This window comes from Carcharhinus amblyrhynchos, chromosome 14 (assembly GCF_965287045.1).
Source record: "Carcharhinus amblyrhynchos chromosome 14, sCarAmb.v2.hapA, whole genome shotgun sequence".
Lineage (NCBI taxonomy): Eukaryota > Metazoa > Chordata > Chondrichthyes > Carcharhiniformes > Carcharhinidae > Carcharhinus > Carcharhinus amblyrhynchos.
The window spans coordinates 60,095,035-60,118,263 of NC_137337.1; the positions used below are offsets into that span (position 1 = coordinate 60,095,035).

At 39.9% G+C, this 23,229-nt stretch overlaps 1 protein-coding gene across 1 annotated transcript in view; it reads left to right on the forward strand.

Annotated features, from left to right (window-relative positions):
* The first annotated feature begins 18,435 nt into the window (after positions 1 to 18,435).
* Positions 18,436 to 23,229, forward strand: part of sptbn5 (spectrin, beta, non-erythrocytic 5) — a 169,158-nt gene continuing 164,364 nt past the window's right edge. The window contains exon 1 of the mRNA XM_080202967.1: positions 18,436 to 18,616. Within this exon, the coding sequence (XP_080059093.1) occupies positions 18,452 to 18,616 (165 nt within the window). The 5' untranslated portion in view covers positions 18,436 to 18,451. The remainder of the gene's footprint in view (positions 18,617 to 23,229) is intronic.

The following is a 23,229-nucleotide window of genomic DNA, read 5'->3' on the forward strand; positions in this document are numbered from 1 at the left end:
CACTTCAAGCTTGTTAATTGTATAGTAAAAATGCAGCCAACATGTGACTTTGAAATATCTACCCAGCTAGTCACAATGATACAGATGAGCCACATAGGTGCTCTACAGGGGTACCAGCATATCTGAACATGGCTCAAATTTTCTCCAGTTAAGTCTGCACACCTTGAAAATCAAAATCAAACCTGGAACTGTTAGGCCATTTTGATTATTTTATTATATTGACCAAACTCTAATGCTGGCTGATGTAGCCCGTAAAATAATACTTAACTGTGGGTTCACTGGGAACTTCGAAGCTCTCAAATGTTTGCATTTAATAAAGACAACAAGGTTGGTGTTTGGGAAGGGAATATATGATGAGAAGATGGGTGAGATGACCATCAGGTCAATAATGCTCATTATATTTATGAGACTGTGCAGATTCATGTACCACCTTCTCTCATTGTTGAAATAAACTCTTCGAGAGGCAATTTCAGGAGGAGGTCAGTGTTGACAGCAAGAAACTCCAGGTCAGTTCCAGAACAATGTGCTAGAAATACATGGTACCTTTTATCCCAAATTCATCCTGTTAGCCCTCTCAGCAAAGATGCAAAATTAATGGGAAAAAAGATTTCACATAACACCTTTCACAACCTAAAGGATGTACCAAAATGCTTAGTAGCAAATGAACGCTTGCCACCATGTATGATTAGGAAATGGGAATCAATTTGTATTCGATATAATCTATTTTAGTCGTGTTAGTTGAGAGATAAATATGGTCCGGTCTCTGGAGTTGGACTTGAATCTATGTCTTGACTCGGGAGAGAATTCTACCCATTGAAGTATAGCTGATACATTCATCAGGCATTGGAATGACACCACTCAAACTCATTTCAGAGGCTTTCCTTGCACATTAAACACTTTCACTGTGTTGGTCTGTGCTGGATTTGGTCCCAAGTTCCAGAGTGCAAAGTGCTAATCCATTATTTGCTACCTGCCTTCCTTGTATTGCACGTGAACTTTTTTTTCACTTCACAACTTTGTAATTGATAGCCTGCTATTTTATCTGTTAGCCACCAAAACTGACCAGCTCCTGTTACTGCTTAAGGAGAAATGTGCAGTGATTGTCAAATCAACCTTTGCCTTCTTTGGCAACAATGTGAGTGGTTTATTACCCATTAGGATTCTCTTTATCTATGTGCAAGAATTTTTATAAGTTCTTTCATAATTCCAAGCGTTCACCAACTTCTTACTCACAGCAAGAGAGCTTCCTTGTCAGGTGTGGCAAATGAATATTTTGCAAATGACTCCTTGTGATATGGGAAAGTACATTAAAGTCTGGGAGAGGGGAAAAAGAGCAGAAGTGTCCCTGCCTCAAATTAGAGTAAGTGTTTGGAATGAATTATATAGAGCAGAAGGGGAGGTTTGGTGGTTAGTGGCTGATTAGTATTTGTCCTGGACCTTTGAAAAAATATTCAGTTAGCCCAACTTCCCTGCTATTCACATCTCACTTAAATTTTCCTTCCCCTCAAGTATTTATACAATTCCCTTTTGAAAGTTCTTGATGAGTCAACATCAATTACTCTTTCAGGCAATGTGCTTGTCCAAACATGGGCAAAAGAGCCGAACTCAAAAGAGGCAAGATGATTGACTGGCCTTAACATCTAGCATAAATGAAGATGATTGTGGTTGCTGAAGGTCAATCATCTCAGTCCCAGGAGAGCAATTAAGGAATTCCTCAGATTAGTTGCCTAAGCTCAACCATCTTCAGCTGCATCATAAAATCAGAAGTGGGGATGTTTGTGGAAGATTCATGGCTCTTCAGATACAGTACTAAAAAATTCTGTGCCCTTATGGACAAGATTGAACTGACAAGTGGCAACTAACATTTGTGCCATATGTGCTGGGCAATAACTATCTCTCCAGCAAGAGAGAATCCGATCATCTCCCCTTGATATGCAATAGCCTTACCATTACTGAATCCCCCACTATCAACATTCTGGGGGTCACCATTGACCAAAAACTTAACTGGACTATCTATATAACTACTCTGACTGCAAGAACCGGTCAGGCTAGGAAGCCTCTGGCAAGTAACTTGCCTCCTGACTCTCCAAAGCCTGTCCACCATCTAAAGGGCACAAGTTAGGAGTATGATGGAATTTTTCCATTTTCCAGATGAATGCAACTTCAACAGCATTCAAGAAGCTTGACACCAACCAGGACAAAACAGCGTGCTTGATTGCTACTCTCTCAAATGTTCATTCATCCCCTCCACCACTGATACACAATAGCAGCAATGTGTGCTATCTACAAGATGCACTGCAGCAACTCGGCAAGGTTCCTTGACGGCACCTTTCAAACCTCCACCAGCTAGAAGGAAAAGGGCGGCAGATTCATGGGAACACCATCACTTGTAAGTTCCTCTTCAAGGCTCACACCATGCTGGCTTGGAACTACATTGCTGTTCCTTCACAGTTGCTGGGTCAAAATGCTGGAACTTTTCCTAACAGCACGCTGGCTGTACCTACATGACATGAACTGTAGTAGTTCAAAAGGCAGCTCACTACCACCTTCTCAATGGCAATTTGGAGTGGGCAATAATTGCTGGCCTAAATAAAATAAGTTCTAGGTCATAAACGTTCTGGGACATTGCAACTAATATTCATGTAGCTGATAAAAGCCTACTTTCCAAAATGGATGGAATTGTGGGACACATGCAGCATATAACATGCAACATATTTTCCCCATGTCTGCACAGGTTTCCTTCCACAGTCCAAAGGTAAGTTGATTGGTCATGCTAAATAGATCCTAGTGTCAAGGGATTAGCAGGGTTAAAAAAAATGTGGGGTTATGGGTCTAGGGCCTGGGTGGGATTGTGGTCAGTGCAGACATGATGAGCTGAATGGCCTCCTTCTGCAGTATAGGGATTCCATGGGGAAAAAAGCCACATTGCAGACCAAACAACAGGTTCCTGGTTTTGCCCTCCTTAAAGACAATGGACAGTGCATAACTGAATCTGCACAGAACATAGACAATGCCACCTGCTCCAATAGTGGAACATGAAGTATGACTTAAAATGACATTATGGCCTTGGGTCCATGACCATGGAAGTCATCACATAAATCTGTCCATTAAGTTCTGTTGTGGGAGTGTAAAAGATTGGAGGTGACACAATGTGATTCAAACAATGAGGAAGATCTATTAACTAATTTACATAGGATCTGACAGCATCTATGCATATGTCTGTTGTCTTCTCCCTGGCTCCAACTGAAGTCTTCCCAGTCCCAAGACTAGCGTCCTTGCTCCCGATTGACCTGGCTTCTGGTGTCTTCACTGCATAGGATTTGGCCCATTATGTGGCAATCGTCGGATTGCCCCTTAAATAAGCCACGTTACCAGTTTCCTTTCCACTCCCCCCCGCCCCCCAACTTTTGATTCCGCCTATAGTCAAAAAGCAAAAAGAAACACCATTATACATATGCATACATGTCACATTAGGGACACCAAGGGGAAGTCCATTCACTAAGTCAGTCAGTCCAGAGACTTCTAGACTTGTGGAATTCCGTAACCCTACATAGGGTCCTTCAGGAATCAATGAAGCCAGTCCTGCAGGCTGCAGTTATCCTGGTTCCATAGCTGGAACATATCATTTCGCAGCAGGACACATCTGTTGTTCTTCAGGCTAAGGTCCAGCCCTCCTCTTCAAACGATCCAAATGTTTTTTCACATGGTGACCTTATACTTCCAACAAGTATGAAACTAGTCCCATTCTCTCTACAATTCTTCCTGACACTCAGGTCGGTCTAGTGCCAAAAGTTCTAGCCATGACTAGGTCTTTGACTTTGAATCCTTTGTCGTCTTCGAGTCATGCTGTTCTTTCTGGCTGGCTTATCTAGCCTCCGCTCTCCCCAACTTATCTGCAAATACCAAATCCAAGCCAGTTCGTAGGTAGCACCCCATTGACAGTTCGGCTGGTGCAACCCCAGTGGTAGCGTTCAGCGTGGTGTTATATAACAAGAAACTTGCTAAGCCATTTGAGGCTGGCTGGAAAGGGGTTGACTGAAGTTGCATGTATGATTTGACCTGACAAACTGGTGGAACTTCTCAGCTGTAAATGCTGCACCATTGTTGAACACTAAGACCCCTGGGATGCCATGAATATCAAAGATCTGCAGGAACCTGTCGATTGTGGCTTTGGCTGTGATAGACTTCGTTAACTGGGCATTTAGCCATTTTAAATGTCATCAACCAGCATGAGGAACATATGTCCCATGAATTGTCCAGTGAAATCCATGTGCAAATGTGACCATGGCTGGCCTGGCTATTCCTGTGGATGCATTTATACTGGTGGTAGCAATGAGTGCTGGGTTTGACAACTCAGCAGTAGCTGATCATTTTTTCTATCTCCTTGTCGATGCCAGCCCATCAAACGTAGCTTTGGACCTGTACCTTCATCCTAATCTGCCCAGGATGTGTATTGTATAGTTCATGTACAATAGATCAAGGAAGAACAGACATGTAAGTATATTAGTAAACAGTTGAAAAAAAACAGAACATTTAGATTAGGCAACATAAAAAGTCTAAAGATAACTACGTGCGAAAAAGAGAATATTATTTTAGAGTGTGGCTTCCTGTTTGTGTATCCTAGGATTTGTTTGCCAAAGGGGAATGGTTCATGGAGCCTGATCTTATGGCCCAATCATGCCCTGCTCCCACTGAAGCGAGAATTTGACAGCCAGATAAATCTACGTATGGCATGCTTTGTCTGTATAGCACGCAAGAAACAATACTCTTAAATTCACTGTGTACTAATACATGTGACAACAATAAATCAAATCAAATCTTCATTCACTGCAGCAAGATGGGAAAGTCACAGTGGCGTGAAAAGTGGTAAGATTCCCAGAGGATCCCTTGAAGTAAACCCTAAGTTTAAAAATTAGAAAGTAAAGATGAAGAGTAACATTTTCATCCAGAAAGTAGGACGTTGGTAAAATAGGCTGCTGGGAAGGGGAGCAATGATGTATCAAAAAGAGATGAAATGTTTGTGCCTGTACAGTCTCTTCCTTAAAAACATTTATAATTTTGCAGGAATATTGTAGAATGAATCTTTTAATGAAACATAATTGCAAATCTTTCAAGTCCCCAGGATGATGCTTTAATGTGTATTTCTGTGCTCATCAAGTTGAGAAATGTTGAGTACAGTATGGATTAATGGTGAGTGAAACTACTACTTTTTGGTCAAACGCTGGCTAATACAGCAAATTTAGATCATGATTAAAGCTCCCTTGATGCATTGGGAGTGTTTGATGGGACAGCAGGTACACAGTAAGAGCTAGTTTGAGATTTCTGATGAAGAGTCATGGGTCTAAAATGTTAACACTGCTGTTTCTCTCTCCACAGATACTGTCAGGCCTACTAAATATTTCCAATGTCCTCTGTTTTTATTAGAGTAAAGCTCCCTCCACTTTGTTCCATCAAACACTGTCAGAGGAAGTACAGATTAAGAGCAACGGCACATGATAATTCAGTTGGAGTAAGGAGAATTTTCTGTGGGCTTTCAGATAAAAGCACACATTTAAACATGACATTGGTTTTATTGGTAAAATACTTCAATTATGTGCCTTGGAACAGTAGAGTATTATGCTATGGACGAATTGCCAACCTCTACTACAGGGAACTCTTCTGGCTCCTGTTGCGCTCGTGATGGGATACTGGTTAAGAGCTCTTCAGCAGGACACTATTGACCTCATCTGGAATTGTGTGTCCAGTTCTGAGTGTCATACTTGTGGAAGTATGTGAAGGCATTGGAGAGAGTATAAAAGACATTCACAAAAATGTTTCCAGGGACAAAGAATTGTAGCTATGAGGATAAATTGGAGAGGTTGGGATAAATTTCCTTGGAGAAAAGAAGGCTGAGAGGAAACTTGATAAAGGTTTTTAAGATTCTGAGGGATATGGATTGGGACATTTCTCATTATTTACCCATTCTTGAGTGGGATTCAAAATAATTGGCAAAAGCAGTAAATATGATGTGAGGGAAGTAGGTGGTTAGTGTCAGGAACAAACTTCCTAAGAGAGTGATGGAAGCAGGTTCACATGAGATATGCAAAAGGGAATTGTATTGCTATCTGAAAAGAAAGAATGTGCAAGGTTATGGGGATAAGGCAGGGGAGTGGGTCTAGATAGACTGTTCTTTCAGAGAGCCAGTGCAGACTCAATGGGCCAAATGACCTCCTACACTGTAAGGATTCTGTGATTCTAGATAATTCTTCTTTCATTTTTAGTTTCAAATCTCCACTGCAGCCCTTCTTAGTTTCCTATCTAACTTGTCATTGTGTCTAGGCCTTTCTGAAGCTTCCTCTCCTGTTCCACAAGCTTCTAATACATCTTCCTATTCACATTTCTTCCTTCCTTAATCTCTAAATTAATAATGCTACTCCTTTGCAACTTACCTTTCTACAATTGCTAAACCTAAGCTAAGTGTCATCTAATCAAAGCTGCCCTTTCCAATTAGGAAAAGTAAATGAAGGAACGTGGTTCATAACGAAGAACAGTAACAAAATTAAAGATTCAGAGAGAAAACAAGGTAACAAAGTTTTAACTTTAAAGATTAAGTTAGTGTTGGACACTGCAACAACTCCCAGTTTCAATGAGGATCGAGCCATTGTAGCAGTCAATTCCATTGATCCACATTTCAACAGTGTGAGGAAAAGCAAAGCTTTTTGAAATGGTCCAACATCAATGCTTTTGAAAACCACCCTTATTTCCAGTGAAATAGTGGCAAAATAGAAGCTATACTTGGAGAGGGAAGATTGCGAATTGTGGGTTGGGGATTTGGTCCATTGAGTCTGCACTTACTCTCTGACAGAGTATCTTACCTAGGCCCTTTTCCCCGCCCCATCCACGTAACCTCACACTTTTCCCATGGCCAATCCATTTAGCCTGCACACCTTTGGAGTGTGGGAGGATCCTGGAGCACCCGGAGGAAATCCATGCAGACATGGAGAGAACATGCAAACTTCACAGTCACCCGAGGTCAGAATTGAGCTTGGGTCCCTAGGACTATGAGGCAGCAGTGCTAAGCACTGTGCCAACATGCTGCCTAGGGATTATATTCTGAGGATGTCATCACATGACCTCTCACCTTCAACTGCCCCTCATGCATTGATCGTTCAACATGTCAATTATCTTGGAGTCCTACCTTCCCATTGTTTTTCAATGTGTTGTAGTTTTGGGTTTTGACTTTTGAAAATCTGGCCACCCTACTTTGTGAGTCCTTTAAATAGTTTGAATAATTTTCTTAAAAAAAAACTATATTTAAGTACAATGGTTGAAATAAATACTTAATTGCAGTAATCTTTAAGAAAGCGTTAGTCACAGCTCAGAAATGTAGTCTTCATCCTCATGTTCAAATCTGTCTATAGTCTCTCCCCTTCCTATCACAGTAATCACTTCCAGCTCCATAACCCTATGAGATCTCTATCCTTCTCTAACTCTAGACTTTTGTGCATCTCCCAACTTCCTCCACCCCACCATTGACTATCTGCCTTTAGCCATCTAGATCCTAAACTTTGGAATTCCCTTCTTAAAAGATAAGAGTTGGAGACATTTAAGACACTGCTTGAACCTTGCCTCTTTGTCGAAACATTTGCTCACCATTCCTATTATGCCGCCTTTGGTTAGGGGCACATTTTTGATTGATAAAACTGCTTTGAAGCACCTTGGGATGTTTTACTATGTTAAAGTTGTTGTTTGAATCTCTCCCCTCGTTCTTACTCACCCCTCCCCTGATCTGACATTGCCCTTTAATATTTATATTTGTGAGATTTAAAGTGGAAATAATGCCTTACCAAGAGTTAAGCTATGATAAATCTGGGCTGAATGACTACTGAGCACATTTGAACTGTGATATCATCTGGTTGAGAGATGATATTAAAGTTAATAATTTGAGAAATCTCTGTGTCAAATCTTTGTCCCCTTGTGTAGGGAGTGTCACTTCCTCCTCCCCCCTCCCTGTGCAGGCATTTCTCTTCCATTTCAGGTGGCCTTTAACCAGGAGGTGGGTCAGGTGGCTGACGAGGAGGACTGTAAATGCCTTTCAGTTATTATCAAAGGTCACAGAAGGAAAAAGAAAGCTATATCAGAGACTGGAGTAGAGTAAGAAAGGAATACAAACTGATTCTTATGTGAGGGAGAGAGCTGAGTGCAGGTAATTCCTAGATACTCAAACTGGATGGTACTGGTCATCATTATAAGAGGCTTCTGCAATAACTGGTAAGAAACCATCAGTCTATATACTACTTTGAAATGTTAGTACTCGCTTCAGGTGACTTGAAATTGTTAATGGTCATATCTGCACTTTAAAAAATATAGATGTAGAAATAAAGTAAGATAAATCAAATTAAAATTGGGATCATAAACGTTCCCAATGCTGTACACTTGGTACAAAAGGTTGCGAATGTAGCCCAATCCATCACGCAAACCAGCGACCTGTCCATTGACTCTGTCTACACTTAATGCTGCCTTGGCAAAGCAGCCAGCATAATTAAGGACCCCGTGCCCCTTGGATGTTCTCTCTTCCACCTTCTTCTGTCAAGAAAAAGATACAGAAGGCTGAGCTCACGTACCGACCGACTCAAGAACAGCTTCTTCCCTGCTGCTGTCAGACTTCTGAATGGACTTACTTTGCATTAAGTTGATTTTTCTCTACACCCTAGCTATGATTGTAATACTCTGCATTCTCTTCTTTCCTTCTCTATGAACGGTATGCTTTGTATAGCTCACAAGAAACAATATTTTTCATATTAATACATGTGACAATAATAAATCAAATCAAATCAAACTTGTTACTGAAAAATTGGGAGAACCTTCTGACTGCAGATGGAAGCTTAAATCTTAAGGTGCAATTGGCCTGACAGAAAATTTTGCTAAATTTTGAGGAACATTTATCTGCTGAATGGTGGGAGTATTTTCACAAAGACTGACTACTTCAGATGAATCCATCAATTACGGTCCAAAGCCAGTATGCACCCATGTTGCCCCCATATTTATCAGCTAATGATTCAGTAACACTCTTAGTTTGAAGGTTGTATGTTCATGTCTCACTCCAGAGCACACAATCCTTGCTGAGTGATATACTGAGGGAATTTCAAAGCGATCTTTCACAGTGCTCAGCAAAAGTATATACCAGCAATAAGGAAGGACTGTAGAGAAAGAGATAATCAGCCATGGATATCTAAGAAGTTAAAGGAGAGTATCAAATTAAAAGAAAATGCATACAAAGTGACAAAGATTAGTGGGAACCTAGAGCATTGGGAAATCTTTAAAGGTCAGCAGAAAGCCACGAAAAAAGGTATAAAGAAAGGTAAGCTGGAAAGTGAGAGTAAACTAGCTCAAAATATAAAAACAGATAGCAAAAGTTTCTACAAATATATAAAACGAAAAAGAGTAGTGAAAGTAAATATTGGTCCTTTAGAGGATGAGAAAGGGGATGTAATTACTGGAAATGAGAAAATGGCTGAGGCATTGAACGGGTGTTTTGTGTTGGTCTTCGCAAATAACATGCCAAAAATTGATGACAGTTAGGCTATGACAGATAAGAACCAAGTAACTATCAAAGGGATAGTGTTGGGCAAGTTAATGGGGGCTAAAGGTAAACAATTCTCCTGGTCCTGATGGAATGCATCCCAGGATACTGAAAGAGATGCGGGAGAAATAGCAAATGCAGTAGTGGTAATTTACCAAAAATTGCTGGACTCTGGAGTGATTCCCGAAGATTGGAAAACAGCAAATGTGATGCCACTGTTTAAAAAAGGAGGTAGACAAAAGGCAGGTAACTATAGGCCGGTTAGCTTAACTTCTGCAGTGGGAAAAATGCTTAAATCTATCATCAAGGAAGAAATAGTGAGACATCTCGATATAAATTGTCCCATTGGTAAGAGGCAGCATGGGTTAATGAAGGGCAGATCACCTTTGACTAATTTAGTGGAATTCTTTGAGAACATTACATGTGCAGTGGACAATGGGGAACCTGTGGATGTGGTGTATTTGGATTTCCAGCAGGCATTTGACAAGGTGCTGCACCAAAGACTGCTGCATAAGATAAAAGTGCATAGTGTTACAGGTAACGTATTAGCATGGATAAAGCATTGGTTAACTAACAAAAAGCAAAAAGTGGAGTAAATGGATGTTTTTCTGCTTGGCGTTCAGTGACAAGTGGTGTGCCTCTGGGATCAGTGTTGGGACTGCAATTATTTACGATTTACATAGATGATTTGGAGTTGGGAGCCAAGTGTGCTGTGTCAAAATTCGCAGATGATACTAAAATGGGTGGAAGAGCAAAGTGTGCAGAGGACGCAGAAGGTCTGCAAAGGGATAGAGATAGTCTAAGTGAGTAGGCGAGGGTCTGGCAGATGAAGTACAATGTTGGTAAATGTGAGGTCATCCATTTTGGTAGGAATAACAGCAAAATGGACTATTATTTAAATGATAAAATATTGCAGCATGCTGCTGTGCAGAAGGATCTGGGTGTCCTTGGGCAGGCGTCTCAAGGAGCTGGTTTGCAGATGCAGCAGGTAATTAAGCAGGCAAATGGAATTTTGCCCTTCATTCCAGAGGGATGAAGTTTAAAAACAGCGAGGTTATGTTGCAGCTGTATAAGGTGCTGGTGAGGCCACGTTTGGAGTACTGTGTACAGTTTTGGTCTTCTTACTTGAGAGAGGATATACTGGTACTGGAGGGGACGCAGAGGAAATTCACAAGATTGATTCTGGAGTTGAGAGGGTTGTCTTATGAGGAGAGACTGAGTAGACTGAGGCTATACTCAATGGAATTCAGACGAATGAGGGGAGATCTTATAGAAACATATAAGATTATAAAGGGAATAGATAACATAAAAGCAGGGAAGTTGTTTCCACTGACGAGTGAAACTAGAACTAGGGGGCATAGCCTCAAAATAAGGAGAAGCAGATTTAGGACTGAGTTGAGGAGAAACTTCTTCATACAAAAGGTTGTGAATCTGTGGAATTCCCTGCCCAGTGAAGTAATTGAGGCTACCTCATTGAATGTTTTAAAGGCAAGAATAGACAAAATTTTGAACAGTAAAAGAATTAAGGGTTATGGTGAGCGGACGGGTAATTGGAGCTGAATCTACAATAAGATCAGCCATGATCTTATTGAATGGCAGAGCAAGCTCAAGGGGCCAGATGGCCTACTCCTAGTTCTTATGTGCTTATCTTAATGCTACATCATCAGAGATGGTGTCTTCAACAGACTAACACAGTTTGCTCACTGCAAACTCCAACAAGAAGCAATGTGACAATGTTCTAGAAGTATTTCATTAGCAGTAAAGTGCTTTGGAATGTCCTGGGGCTGTGAAAGACACTATATAAATGCAAGTATTAGTTATTTTGCCACCCTTTTGTTTTTTAAATCTTTTGTGATTTAACTCAGCAAAGGAATGGTTGGAAAAGTAAGTGATCTGTATGGAACGAATTAATTAACACCCAAAGCTGAAGCATCACGGGTTAATAATTATATCAACGTACCTTGTACGGGAATCATAAATCATCCAAGCCAGTAATGACATGCTATCAGGGCTCACTGAACACGTGTTTTACAGAAGGCAGTACACACAAATAAATAATTCATTATTTGATGATGATAAATTCTTTTCACGTTTAAATATCCAAAGTTAAAATGCATTAATTTTGTTTTTCCCACTAATTGTCAAATTACCTCTCCTGTAACTTGTATTCCAACATGCATAAGTATGAGGCCAGTACACTTCTTGCCTTTTATTCTTTCATGGGATGTGAGTGTAGCTTTTAGAAGTTCTTTGGGATGCTCTGGGAGATCATGAAAGGTGCTACATCAATGCTAGATCTTTTTCTTCATTCACTATATTTGCATACTCTCACGTACATGTGCTGTACCATACTTACACTCAGCTTTATAGGGGATTATTTTGGTGAAAGGGTGAAAAGAGTCCTAAGTGGTTGGTGTTAATGAGACAGATTTGTTTGAAGGTCTGCTTTTAGCATGCAGTCCTAATTGATTGCCATAACTTGAACTTCCCTGGTAATAATAGCATCAAGCATTGATTAGGAGCAATTTTCATGAGGCTTATATAATCTTCATACATCCACTTCTGCTTAAGATGTGCTGGCTGAAAAGCAATGATGCAATTCAAGATCACTCAGACTGAGGGAGAGGGCACACAGGTTCTCAAATGAAGGTCTGGAGATTCTAGTGAAGGAGGTCCAGAGCAGGAGGTTTGCCCTGAACCCTCCAGAACCTTTTGTTCCTCCTGTCCTCTGCTGGTGCTGCTCCACCTGGCCTTATCTCCTATTTTCATTCCTCCTGCAGACATCTCTTGTTGACTGCTATAAGATCCCCAGGAACTAATGGTCTACATCCTACACTCTTAAAAGAAGTGGCAACAGAGATAGTGGGTCCATTGGTTATGATATTCCAAAATTCCTTCAGTGTGGGAAAGGTTCCAGTGGGTTAGAAAAATGCTAATATGATACCCTTATTCAGAAAGGGAGGGAGGCAAAGAGTAGGGAACTATAGACCAGTCTGTTTAACATCTGGTTTTGGGAAGTTGTTAGAATCCATTATTAAGGAAGTAATAGGACATTAGGAAATTCAAAACACAATCCACCAGAGTCAACATGGTTTCAAGAAGGGTAAATTGTATTTAGCTAATTTGCTGGAGTTCTTCAAAGATGTAACAAGCAAATTGATAATGGGGATCCTGTAGATGTAGTGTATCTGGACTTTCAGAAAGTGTTGTATGAAAGAGTAATATACAAATACTTTGAGTTGAGGGTAATTTACTAGCTTGGATAGCGGACTGGCGAGTTAAGATAAATGAGTCTTTTTCTGATTGGCAAGATGTAACTAGTGGGGGTGCCATAGGGTTTAGTTCTAGAGTCCCAACAATTTACAATCTATATTAATGACTTGGACACAAGGATAGAAAATGACTTAGTTAAATTTGCAGATTATACTAAAATAGGTAGAATAGTAAGCTGCAATAAAGATGTAAGCAATTTACAAATGGTATGGATAGATTAGGGGAGTGTGTCAAAATTTGGCAGATGAAATTTAATGTGAATAAGTGTGGAGTTATCCATTTTGGTCAGAAAAGTAGAAAGGCAACTTATGATCAAAATGAAGAGAAATTATAGAGTGTTTTAGTGCAGAGGGATTTGGGTTTCTTCATGCATGAATCACAGAAAATTAGTATGCAGGTACAATTGGTAACAAGGAAGGCAAATTGAAATTTGGCATTTATTGCTAAAGGAATAGAGTATAAAAGTAGGGAGGTGTTGTACAATGCATTAATGAGACCTAGAGTATTGAGCACAGCTTTGGTTCCCTCACTTGAGGGGTGATGTAGTCACAATTGAGGCAGTTCAGAGGATGTTCACTAGATTGATTCCAGAGATGAGCATATTGTCTTACGAAGAAAGATTGAGCAGTTTAGGCTGATACTCTCTGGAGTTTAGAAGAGTGAAGAGAGGTCTAATTAAGGTATATATGATGCTCAGAGGGTTTGACAGGATTGACATTGATAAATGAAGAGAGAATATTTCCTCTGGTGGGGCAATCTGGAACAAGAAATCATAGTTTTAGGGTAAAGGATAGCCGATTTAAGATAGAGATGAGGAGAAATTATTTCTGAGTCATGAATCTGTGGAATTCACTACCTCAGAGTATGGTGTATGCTGAGACATTGAGTAAATTTAAAGAGGAGATGGACAAATTTTTAATTAGTAATGGGTTGAAAGATTATGAAGAATGGGCAGGAAAGTGGAGTTGAGGCTGAGATGAGATCAGCCATGATTGAATGGTGGAGCAGGCTCAAAAGCCCGAATTGCCTGCTTTTACTTTTAGTTCTTATATTCCTAAAGTTAGCGAAAGAGCAAATATGGACAGGTGCAACAAATTTTACTCGATCTTCAGTTATCAGTTTTTTTAAAATGAGAGAATAGAAAAAAAAATCAGGGAATTAAGAGAAATAAGTTTTGCTTTAGATATCGATAAACTGATTTGTTTGTATCTGCTATAGAAAGTAACAGATTCATCTGTCAAAAATCTCCAACCAACACTCCTTTTTATGAGGTAAAGTTAAACTTTAGACTTTTCCAGAAGTCATTGGTTATTACAACGCCCATTCCTGATCAGCTTTGTGACCAGTCCTTTGACCAGATTCGAAAGGAATTAGTTTATTGACTGTGTTAGAAACCAGTTTGCTGACTAGTTTCAAAATTATTGCATTGATTGGATTGGAGACCAATTCATTGACACGTACTGAGAAAACCAGTGCAGATATACGTCTGTGTGTTTCAAATTCCATTTATACAGAGAGCTGTTATTTTATATATAGATATTGTAACACTGAGACGTTCTCTATTAATCCTTCAATCTTGCTATCTCTTCCCCACCTTCCCTATCTATATTTTTGACATAGCCTATATCTGTGCTGTGGTATCATATTGTGGCTTTGTTTGCTCAGATTTCTGACCAGTCTATTGGAAAAATGAGCGGTTTGATGAAGTAATTCAGCAAAATCTCTTTTCATTGTTTTTTAGATCACCAATTCGAGAGCATTAATTTAAGATTCACAATAAGCACAAAAAGAGACTTTAGGCAAAGTTGTTTTTTCTTAGCAGGCATGGAAGGTTCTATCGGAAACATTGGTGGAAACAGAATGCACAGCAGCTTAATAAATGGAAAAGGGCGAAATATTTGGGAAGGACAAAACTTAAGTATGTGTGAAAAGGACAGCGTGACTGGGGGGGAAGTAGGAGACTGAGGCAAGGGATCTTAATTGAAGCATACAAGATCCTGGGACCTTGAGAGGGTGGATGTGGAAAGGATGTTTCTTGTTACGGGAGAATCAAGAACAAGGGAGTCCCTGCTTAAAAATAAGGAGTTGCCCAGTTAAGACAGAGATGAGGAACATTTTTTTCTTTGGCTGTGAGGTCTTTAGAACTCTCTACCTCAAAGGACAGTGAAAGCAGAGTCTTTGAATATTTTAAGGCAGAGATAGGTGGATTCTTGATAAGCAAGGGGGTGAAAGATTTTTGAGGATATGCAAGAATGCGAAGTTGAGATTAAAATTAGATCAATCTTTATCATATTGAATGGTGGAGCAGGCTCAAGGGGTTGAGTGCATTCATACATTTGTATCTCTCAGAGAGAGAGTAAAGGTAATCAGCTGAAAAGGGAAAGAGAACTGGAACAGGTTTGAGGGACTAATCAGCCGACTGCTGTATAAATCTTCCTATCCACTGAGGGAAGAGATCTTTCAGACAGAGCGCACAGAGTCAAAGGGCTAAATGGGGGAAGGTTAAGGGAATGAGACAAAGGAGAGGAATCTTTGAGTGAAGGCACAGTGCAATTTGCAAAATGGCAAACGTGTAAAATTCTAGGTGTGTATATTTGCAGTAGAAATTGGACCACTTAATCCTTAAAACAAAAAGCAAACATTCACATTTTAAATTATGTTTATTAATTAATGTCACAAATAGGCTTACATTACCACTGCAAAGAAATCACTGTAAAAAAAACCCTAGTTGTCACGCTCCAGCACCTGATCTGGTACATTGAGGGAGAATTTAGCATGGCCAATGCACCTAACCAGCACATCTTTTGGATTGTGGGAGGAAACTGGTACACCTGGGGGAAACCCACACAGACACAAGGAGAACATATAGACTCCACACAGACAGTGACCCAAGCCGGAAATTGAACCTGGGCCCCTGGCACTGTGAGGCTGCAGTGCTAATCACTTCTCTGTATTAGGATATGACACTGTCTGATAGGGATATAGCGTTGAAAGCCCACGTTATCTGACAAGAAACAGTGCTGGGATAGTCCTTGTGGAGACCAAGTTCACAATTGGTTCTCCAGAGGCAATGTACTATTAGTTGCTGGTTGGATCTTCCAGTCCTTCCAGGTGATTATAAAGTGTTTCACGCCAAGTATAATTCAAGTCACCCACTAGGAAGCTTTTATCAAAACAAATTTTATTTAAGGACACAATTAGAATAAGACAAAAGAAAGTAGCATAACTTTTACCAATTAAAATACTTAAACATAACAAAGTATAATTCTTTTTAGCTAGCTATCTCCATTGTCCCAATTCAGCAGTATCCCCCATACATATGAATCCTTTCTTTACTAAAGAATCCAAAGATGCTTATTTAGGAACTAGGTTTCCAGCCCTTTGACACTTCTGGAAAGTGATCCAGACAGACACTTATCTTCTAATTCACATGCAGCAACTTCCAGTGAAAACTCCACCCCAAACAGTAGAATCTCAGAGGAAAAGACTTATTTCTTGGAGGATTCCAGTCTCTACTTCAAACAGAGCAAGAGATATATAGACAGCAACCCCTCTATAAAGATCCCAAAAATTAGACTGCCTTGAGTTCCTGTGAAAGCCTAGCTTTACCCAGCCATATGATCTTACTGGTCAATCAACCTAATTAAGCCCTCTGCAATATCAAAGGGGAAAACACACAACAATAACAGAACCCTACATTAGTTCAGATTAATTAGGCCGCTGTCAAAACTATACGTGATGCTGACTATAGACAGAATGGCTCCGATAATGAAAATAAACAACAGATCCTGTACAAAACATGATGTATATCTATGGGGTATTCCTTTAAAATTGGAACAACAAAGATAGCTGACTGTTAAGATGTATACTGCATCATGTTTAAGTCTTGTAATTGCTAAAAAGTTATGCTAATCGTTTTTGTTATATTCTAACTGTGTTCTTAAACACAGTTTGTTTGACAAAAGCTTCTCAGTGGATCACTTGAATCATACCTGGACTGAAACACTTTATGCTCACCAATGCCAAAATCAAATGTAAAACTTTGGATCTAGGCCAACTTCACAAAACACCTTGGAGTTTCTGGCCTGGGCCTTAACAACTGGGGGCTCTTTCCGGGATTAAAATCTATATTCCTTGGTTGATTTGGGATTATTGGACTCAAAGACAGTGAATGGTGAGTATATTTGTGTTTTCTTTTCAGGCATTGCTTTTGGTTTAAATAGGGAGTGCCTTGTGGAATATTGGCTTTTTCAGTAGCAAAGTTTCTTGGGCGTCGAAGAAGTCACTTGGGATGGTTTATAAAAGGTGGTTAAAGCAAAGCTTTTGGAATTGGCAAATAGGCTGCAGTTAACATTACCTAAGGGAAAATGGGAATAGTATAGTCAGATCTTTGTTGACTGGCATGGACATGGTGGGCCAAATGGCAGCCTTCTGTACTATAAATGTCTATGAAGCTATGAAACATGCAGCACATTAAAGGACGTAATCTTTACACCCATTTTAAAGCATTTTGCCCCTTGCCAGACCCATTATTTTTAACAGTTCCAGTCTTTGGTCTGCACCTGCGCACATAATATTTGCAAGTTGTCTCACTTGTGATGGGCTGAGGAAACCATCCTGAACTTGTTTGGAATTTTTCTGCTAGGTGACATCAGTGGGGGTTCATGCAAGGATGAAGTTTGGATTGATCTCTGTGGCTTCACTGCTCCCAGTTTCCTGGAGTTGGGGGGTGCTGGCCTCTTCATTTTGAGGTTGAGGTTGAGGTTGTGGAGTGCTGGCCTCTTCACTGTCTCCAATATTTTGGATCTTGCATATCTTTTCCAATTCCCGAGAGCTTTGCCGCTTCTTCTGTAGGTGCTACCCTTATCTTTCTTTGACTGAAGAGCGGCAGCCCCTCTCATCCATGCCTTTGCCAAGTTCTGCTGTTTACAGCCTAACACTGAAGGATACAGAATGCCTGTTGTACCTAGTATCAGGCAACTCCTTTAGGTAAAGAGAGGGAAATTAAAGTAACTTGGAGGAGTAATTCTTTTAGAGAGCAAGTCGTTATGATCTGGAATGCACTGCCTAGACATGTGTTGGAAACATATTTAATATTAGCTTTTAACAACGATAATTACTTGAACAGGAGGAATTTGCAGTGTTATAATAAAATGAACGGAGGACTGGGTGTATTGGGTACCTCCTTCAATAGCTGGCACAGACGTGATTGACCAAATAGCTTCCTTTTTGTTTTAATGTTCTATGAATTTAATTATATGAACTTTAAGCCTTGGTGGTTTTGAAAGAGTCAGTGTTAGAATTGTGGCATCAGTTGGTGAACTCCTCCCTGTCCCCAACGGCTGTATTTATGTCTTGTGAAACGCTTGCACATTACTGATAAATTAAAATAAACAGTAACTTGAATAAAAAACTAACAGAAACCATTACTGTTCTTGTTACTGGATCCTCCTTCTCCTCCTTCTCCTCCTCCGCTCATTGGAAAGTCAACAGACAATACTATAGAGTCGCCACAATGAATGTTGTGTATTCAAAGACCAATAATTTCTGAAGCTTTCACTTTGGCAAGCAAAGTGCTGTGTTGCTGGGATGATGAGGTCTTGAATTCTGTCTGCAATGACCAGTCTAGCTGCCCCTTCATTGTGTTGTGTCTCCAAAATGCAGGTCAGAATGGATGAGGAGTTTGAGAAAGGCCGCATCAAGCAGCTTCAGGAACAACGGATGATTGTACAGAAAAAAACCTTCACGAACTGGATAAACCAGATCTTCTCAACAAACAAGGTAAGAAGCAAGTCTTGAGGTCACCTAAATCTGGAGTTTTAAATGATGAAAGGCTGGTAAATATTGGTATTCAGAGAGATTTGGAGAACCTTATACACAAAGTTAGCATCCGGGTAGAGTAGGCAATTAGGAAAACAAATGTCATTTTTGCTTTTATTACCAAGGGATTCAAGTACAAGGGTAATGGGATCTTAGTACATTTGAGGAGACTTAAGTGAGACCTCACCTGTAATATTGTATATAGGTTTGGGCTTGATAACATAAAAAAGGAGCAGGATAATCCCATTCAGTCCTTCAAACTTATTTTCTTTCTCTATTTCATCTTCTCCATTATCCTCATATCCTTACCTAAAGAATGATATACTTTACCTCAGAGGGAATGCAACAAAAGTTCTCTAGATTATTTCCTTAATGAGATGAAATTGAGCAGAATGGGCGTATATTATCTGAAGTTTGAAGGAATGAGAGGTGATCTCGAAACTTTAATATTTCTTCGAGTTTGACCAGGTAAATATTGGGAGGTTGTTTCCCCTACCTGCAGAGTCAGTCATTTAGGGGTGGAGATGAGAAAATGAGCATTTCCTCATTAGAGGTTTGTAAGTCTTTGGAATTCTATATCGCAGACTGTTGTGGATGCTCAGTCACTTAATTTGATTTGATTTGATTTATTGTCACATGTATTAGTGTACAGTGAAAAGTCCCAAGAATGTCACAATGACAAAACAATGATGTAAAATAAGACGGTATGAATTATTTTGGAGGTTCTTTCCTCTCTTTACAGTGCAAACAGCATTTTCAGTTGCAGACAGCTTTCAAACTTATAAAAACAGTCAGGCTGTGTTCAGTGCATGCAGATCCAACAAGCAGGAAAGCTTTTGCACAGAAGTCTTAACACTATTGCAAAAATGAAAATGCATTTGTCTATGCCAAATCGATCATGTTTTGCAATGCATTTGGAGCTATCCTCTATGTTCCCAACGATGAAGGAGTCCGGAGGTAGGTTGAGGAAAAGGGATAAACCTTTCAGGATTGAAGTGAAGAGAAATTTCTTCATGCACAGAGTGATGAATCTGTGGAATTCACTACCACAAAATGTAGTTGAGGCCAAAACTTGTGTGATTTCAAGAAGAAATTAAACATCGCTCATGGAGCTAAAGGAATATAGGGATAAGGTGGGATCAGGATATTGAATGTGATGATCAGCCATGATAAATGAATGGTGGAGCAGGCTTGAAGGGCCAAATGGCCTACTACACCTATCCTATTTTCTATGTTTCTATGCATTCCCACATTGGCAAAAATGGTTATAATGTTTTAATGGGCCATGGCAAGTTTTGCCATCATAGAGAGCAAAAGGAAATAAGCAATACCTTTCCACTATGGCATTGAAGAATTATAAGATTTTCTGAAATACTTATGCACAAGGAAAATGACTAAGATTCAGCTGCAAAGGCACTGTCATTCAATGTCATGCATAAGAAGAATATATGAAACAGTAATTTTCTTATACCCTTGGCAACAAAGCAATGAGACAACCAACCAGTAATACATGCATTTGAGGCAACTAGACAGCCAAATGTGACTTCAATGAAGGTGGAGGGATTGAAAGGGAAATTGAACACAAATTATCGAAGGATGTCTCTCTATGCCGGAAAGGACTGGAGAAAAACAAAAAGCTGTGCAAGCTGCTGGAACTAGCAAGGTCATTATTGCTCTCAGAATCCAGAGCTATGAAAGTTGAGGCTGCCAAATACCACATTCCAAGTTCATCTCCTATGGACACTGTTCCTTGCTCACACAACAGGAAACCAAAGCTACAACCACTATCTTTCAGAGCTGCTTCCACTGAGGTGTTGCTTACACATGTTGGGTAGAATGTCCTGCTGCTGGTAAACAGGGCAAAGCCTGTGTGGAAAACACAATCATTTTGCAAGCCTTCATCATTCAACTGCTCAGATCACTACCAACAGGAGGCTGCAATGTAATTCAGGATCTCTGCAAACCACAAAAAACACAAAATATCTCCCCTAAAACAGAGCCAAACCACTGAAAATTCTCAGGACTTTTTAAATGCCTTTGAATGAGTTTGGCACCAGAACAAATGCTCTTTTTATGTCATATCTGAAGAATGTGACATGTTTATCAGTTTCCACACAGCAACCAATCTACACATGATTGCCATCACATAGGTGATTCCTCTGCACAGCAACAACATTCTTGAATTATATGTTAGTTGCTTCATTGGTATGTGGAAATTGAAAGGTGTTACATATAAGTTTCATGTATACTCCAGTGTATTCTCAGTAATGCATCAGTGATGATGAGTACTATTACATGTCAAGAAGCAAATTGTGAAGGAACTTCAGCATCTTTTTGACTTTGACATTACTGAGAAAGATGGGATGAGCCTGTGTCTCACCCATATAAATCATATAAACCCAAGAGCGAGAACCAGATTAGAATCTGCATTAATATGCAATCGCCAGGCCATATGTGAGAAAGGCACTTGATACCGACAATCAATAACGCCACAGTGAAATTGTATGGTGCTAAGCACGTCGCCAAACTTGACCTGAATGCAGAGTAACATCAAACTGAGCTTGCGCAAGAATCGAGATGTCTTACAATATTCTGAACTCATCAAACTTTTTGATACAAGAGGCTCAGCTTTAGAGTTAATTCAGCAGCTGAGGTTTTTCTGCACATGATTCAGTCTGCAGTTGAAGGCATGCTGAACATCAGTGATGACATTTTCCATTTATGGTCGCACCGGAAGTTAACTCAAGACAAGCCTGCATGTATGACTACAGCATCTTAGAGAATGTAACCTCATCTTGAACAAAGACAAATGCCTGTTCAATGAAAGCAGAATCAAATTCTTTGGCCATGTGTTCAGCGATGAAGGAGCATCACCTGATCCATGAGATGTTGAAGCCTTTGCAAATGGTGCAGATCCTACAAATGTGCAGTTGGTTCAAAGTCTGCCAGGTCTCATACTGTGGTCATTTCATTCCTGATGATGCTACATTATCTATTCCCCCAACTCAATTTGACAAAACAGACTCCCAAGTGGGAGTGGACTAATCACACAACCAGGCTGCACACACCAGATCACACAACGATTGTAAGCAAATTGATAAAACCTATTTCTGCCCTGAGAAAACCACATCGTTAATGGTGAATGCAAACCTGGTTGGTTTAGGTGCAGTTTTCTTGCTAAAAGAAAGAGAAGCTGGGAACCCATCAATTGCTGTGGTGACAAGCTGATCACTAACACCCATAGAGCAATGTTATTTGAAACAGAAAGAGAAACGCTCTTAATCATGGGGTGCCTTACACGCATTTCTTATACTTCTATCTCCATTTGTATGAAAACGAGTTTGAAGTTATAACTAATCATAGATCATTAGTAAACTTGTTCAACAATCCACATAGCAAACCAGCTACTCACATGGAGTGTTGGACCCTCAAATATGAGAGTATGAGTTCCATGTTAAATATCAGCTGGCACAATATCATTTGTCACATTTATCGAAAATACCAATCAGTTCTGTAAATTTGTGAACTATTTTGGTTTCACTCATTGGAACATCTTACCCCATTGGCCAAAAACCAATGGAGCAGTCAAGAGATTTAAGTATACCTTGAACAAAGTGATATGTATAGCTACAGGTGAGAACAAGTCATGGAAGAAACAGCTGTATCGCTTTCTTCGCAATGAGAGTGACTCACAACTGGAGAGCCTCCAGCTACACTCAGCTTTGCATATCCTATGAAAACATGCCTTCCTGAGCTACCCCACAAAAACTAATGATCAATGTGTATTCAAATTTGATCAAGAATAAAAGGATTGAATGAGACTAAATGCAGAGAGAACATCTGTTGAGTACTGTTGAGCAATACACCAGGAGATGAAGTGCTTAAGAAGTTTGGTTATATTCTGACATTGACTTTCCAGATGAAGAACCTGAGTTAGATGGAACCACACCTGATGCTAGACAATGTCCTATTTCTGAGAGAAGACATCCACTTAAGTGGCTGTGTGACATGGTGAACTAATTTCAGTTGACTGCTGCTGGAAGGTCATCAACTCGGTGAAGGACGCACTTTGGTCCGCCCGAAACTTGCTGATCTTCCAGCTGAAAGAACTGTCCTCGACCGAGTGTTACAGACTGGTGCATTCCAAAGTCCAGGACTACGTGTTGAGGGACGCGCTGAAGCTTGGGGCAGCTGCCGCAAAGGCACAATGGGGAAAGGCCACACTATAAGGCCTTTTAACGGAGGCAGACCGAGGGCCCAGAAACTGCAGAATACCCTCGACCTGCGTAACTGTGTGCCAATCTGAGCAATAACAGCACACAGTAATTTATTGAGGCATATATATAGTTTTAAGTATTGAAATGTAATGATTGCAATTTGTATAAATCTGTAAAAATGTTTTGATTCTGCATTGTTTGCAGTTCAAAGCCATGTATATTTGCAATAGTTTTTTTGAGATTTTTATGAATAAAGTATATTTTTGGAATAAAAAGAATTCAGTTGATGAGCAAATCTTTCACTTCATTGTATATAACCAAGTAAATTAATAGTTAAATTCAAAATTAAAATATGTA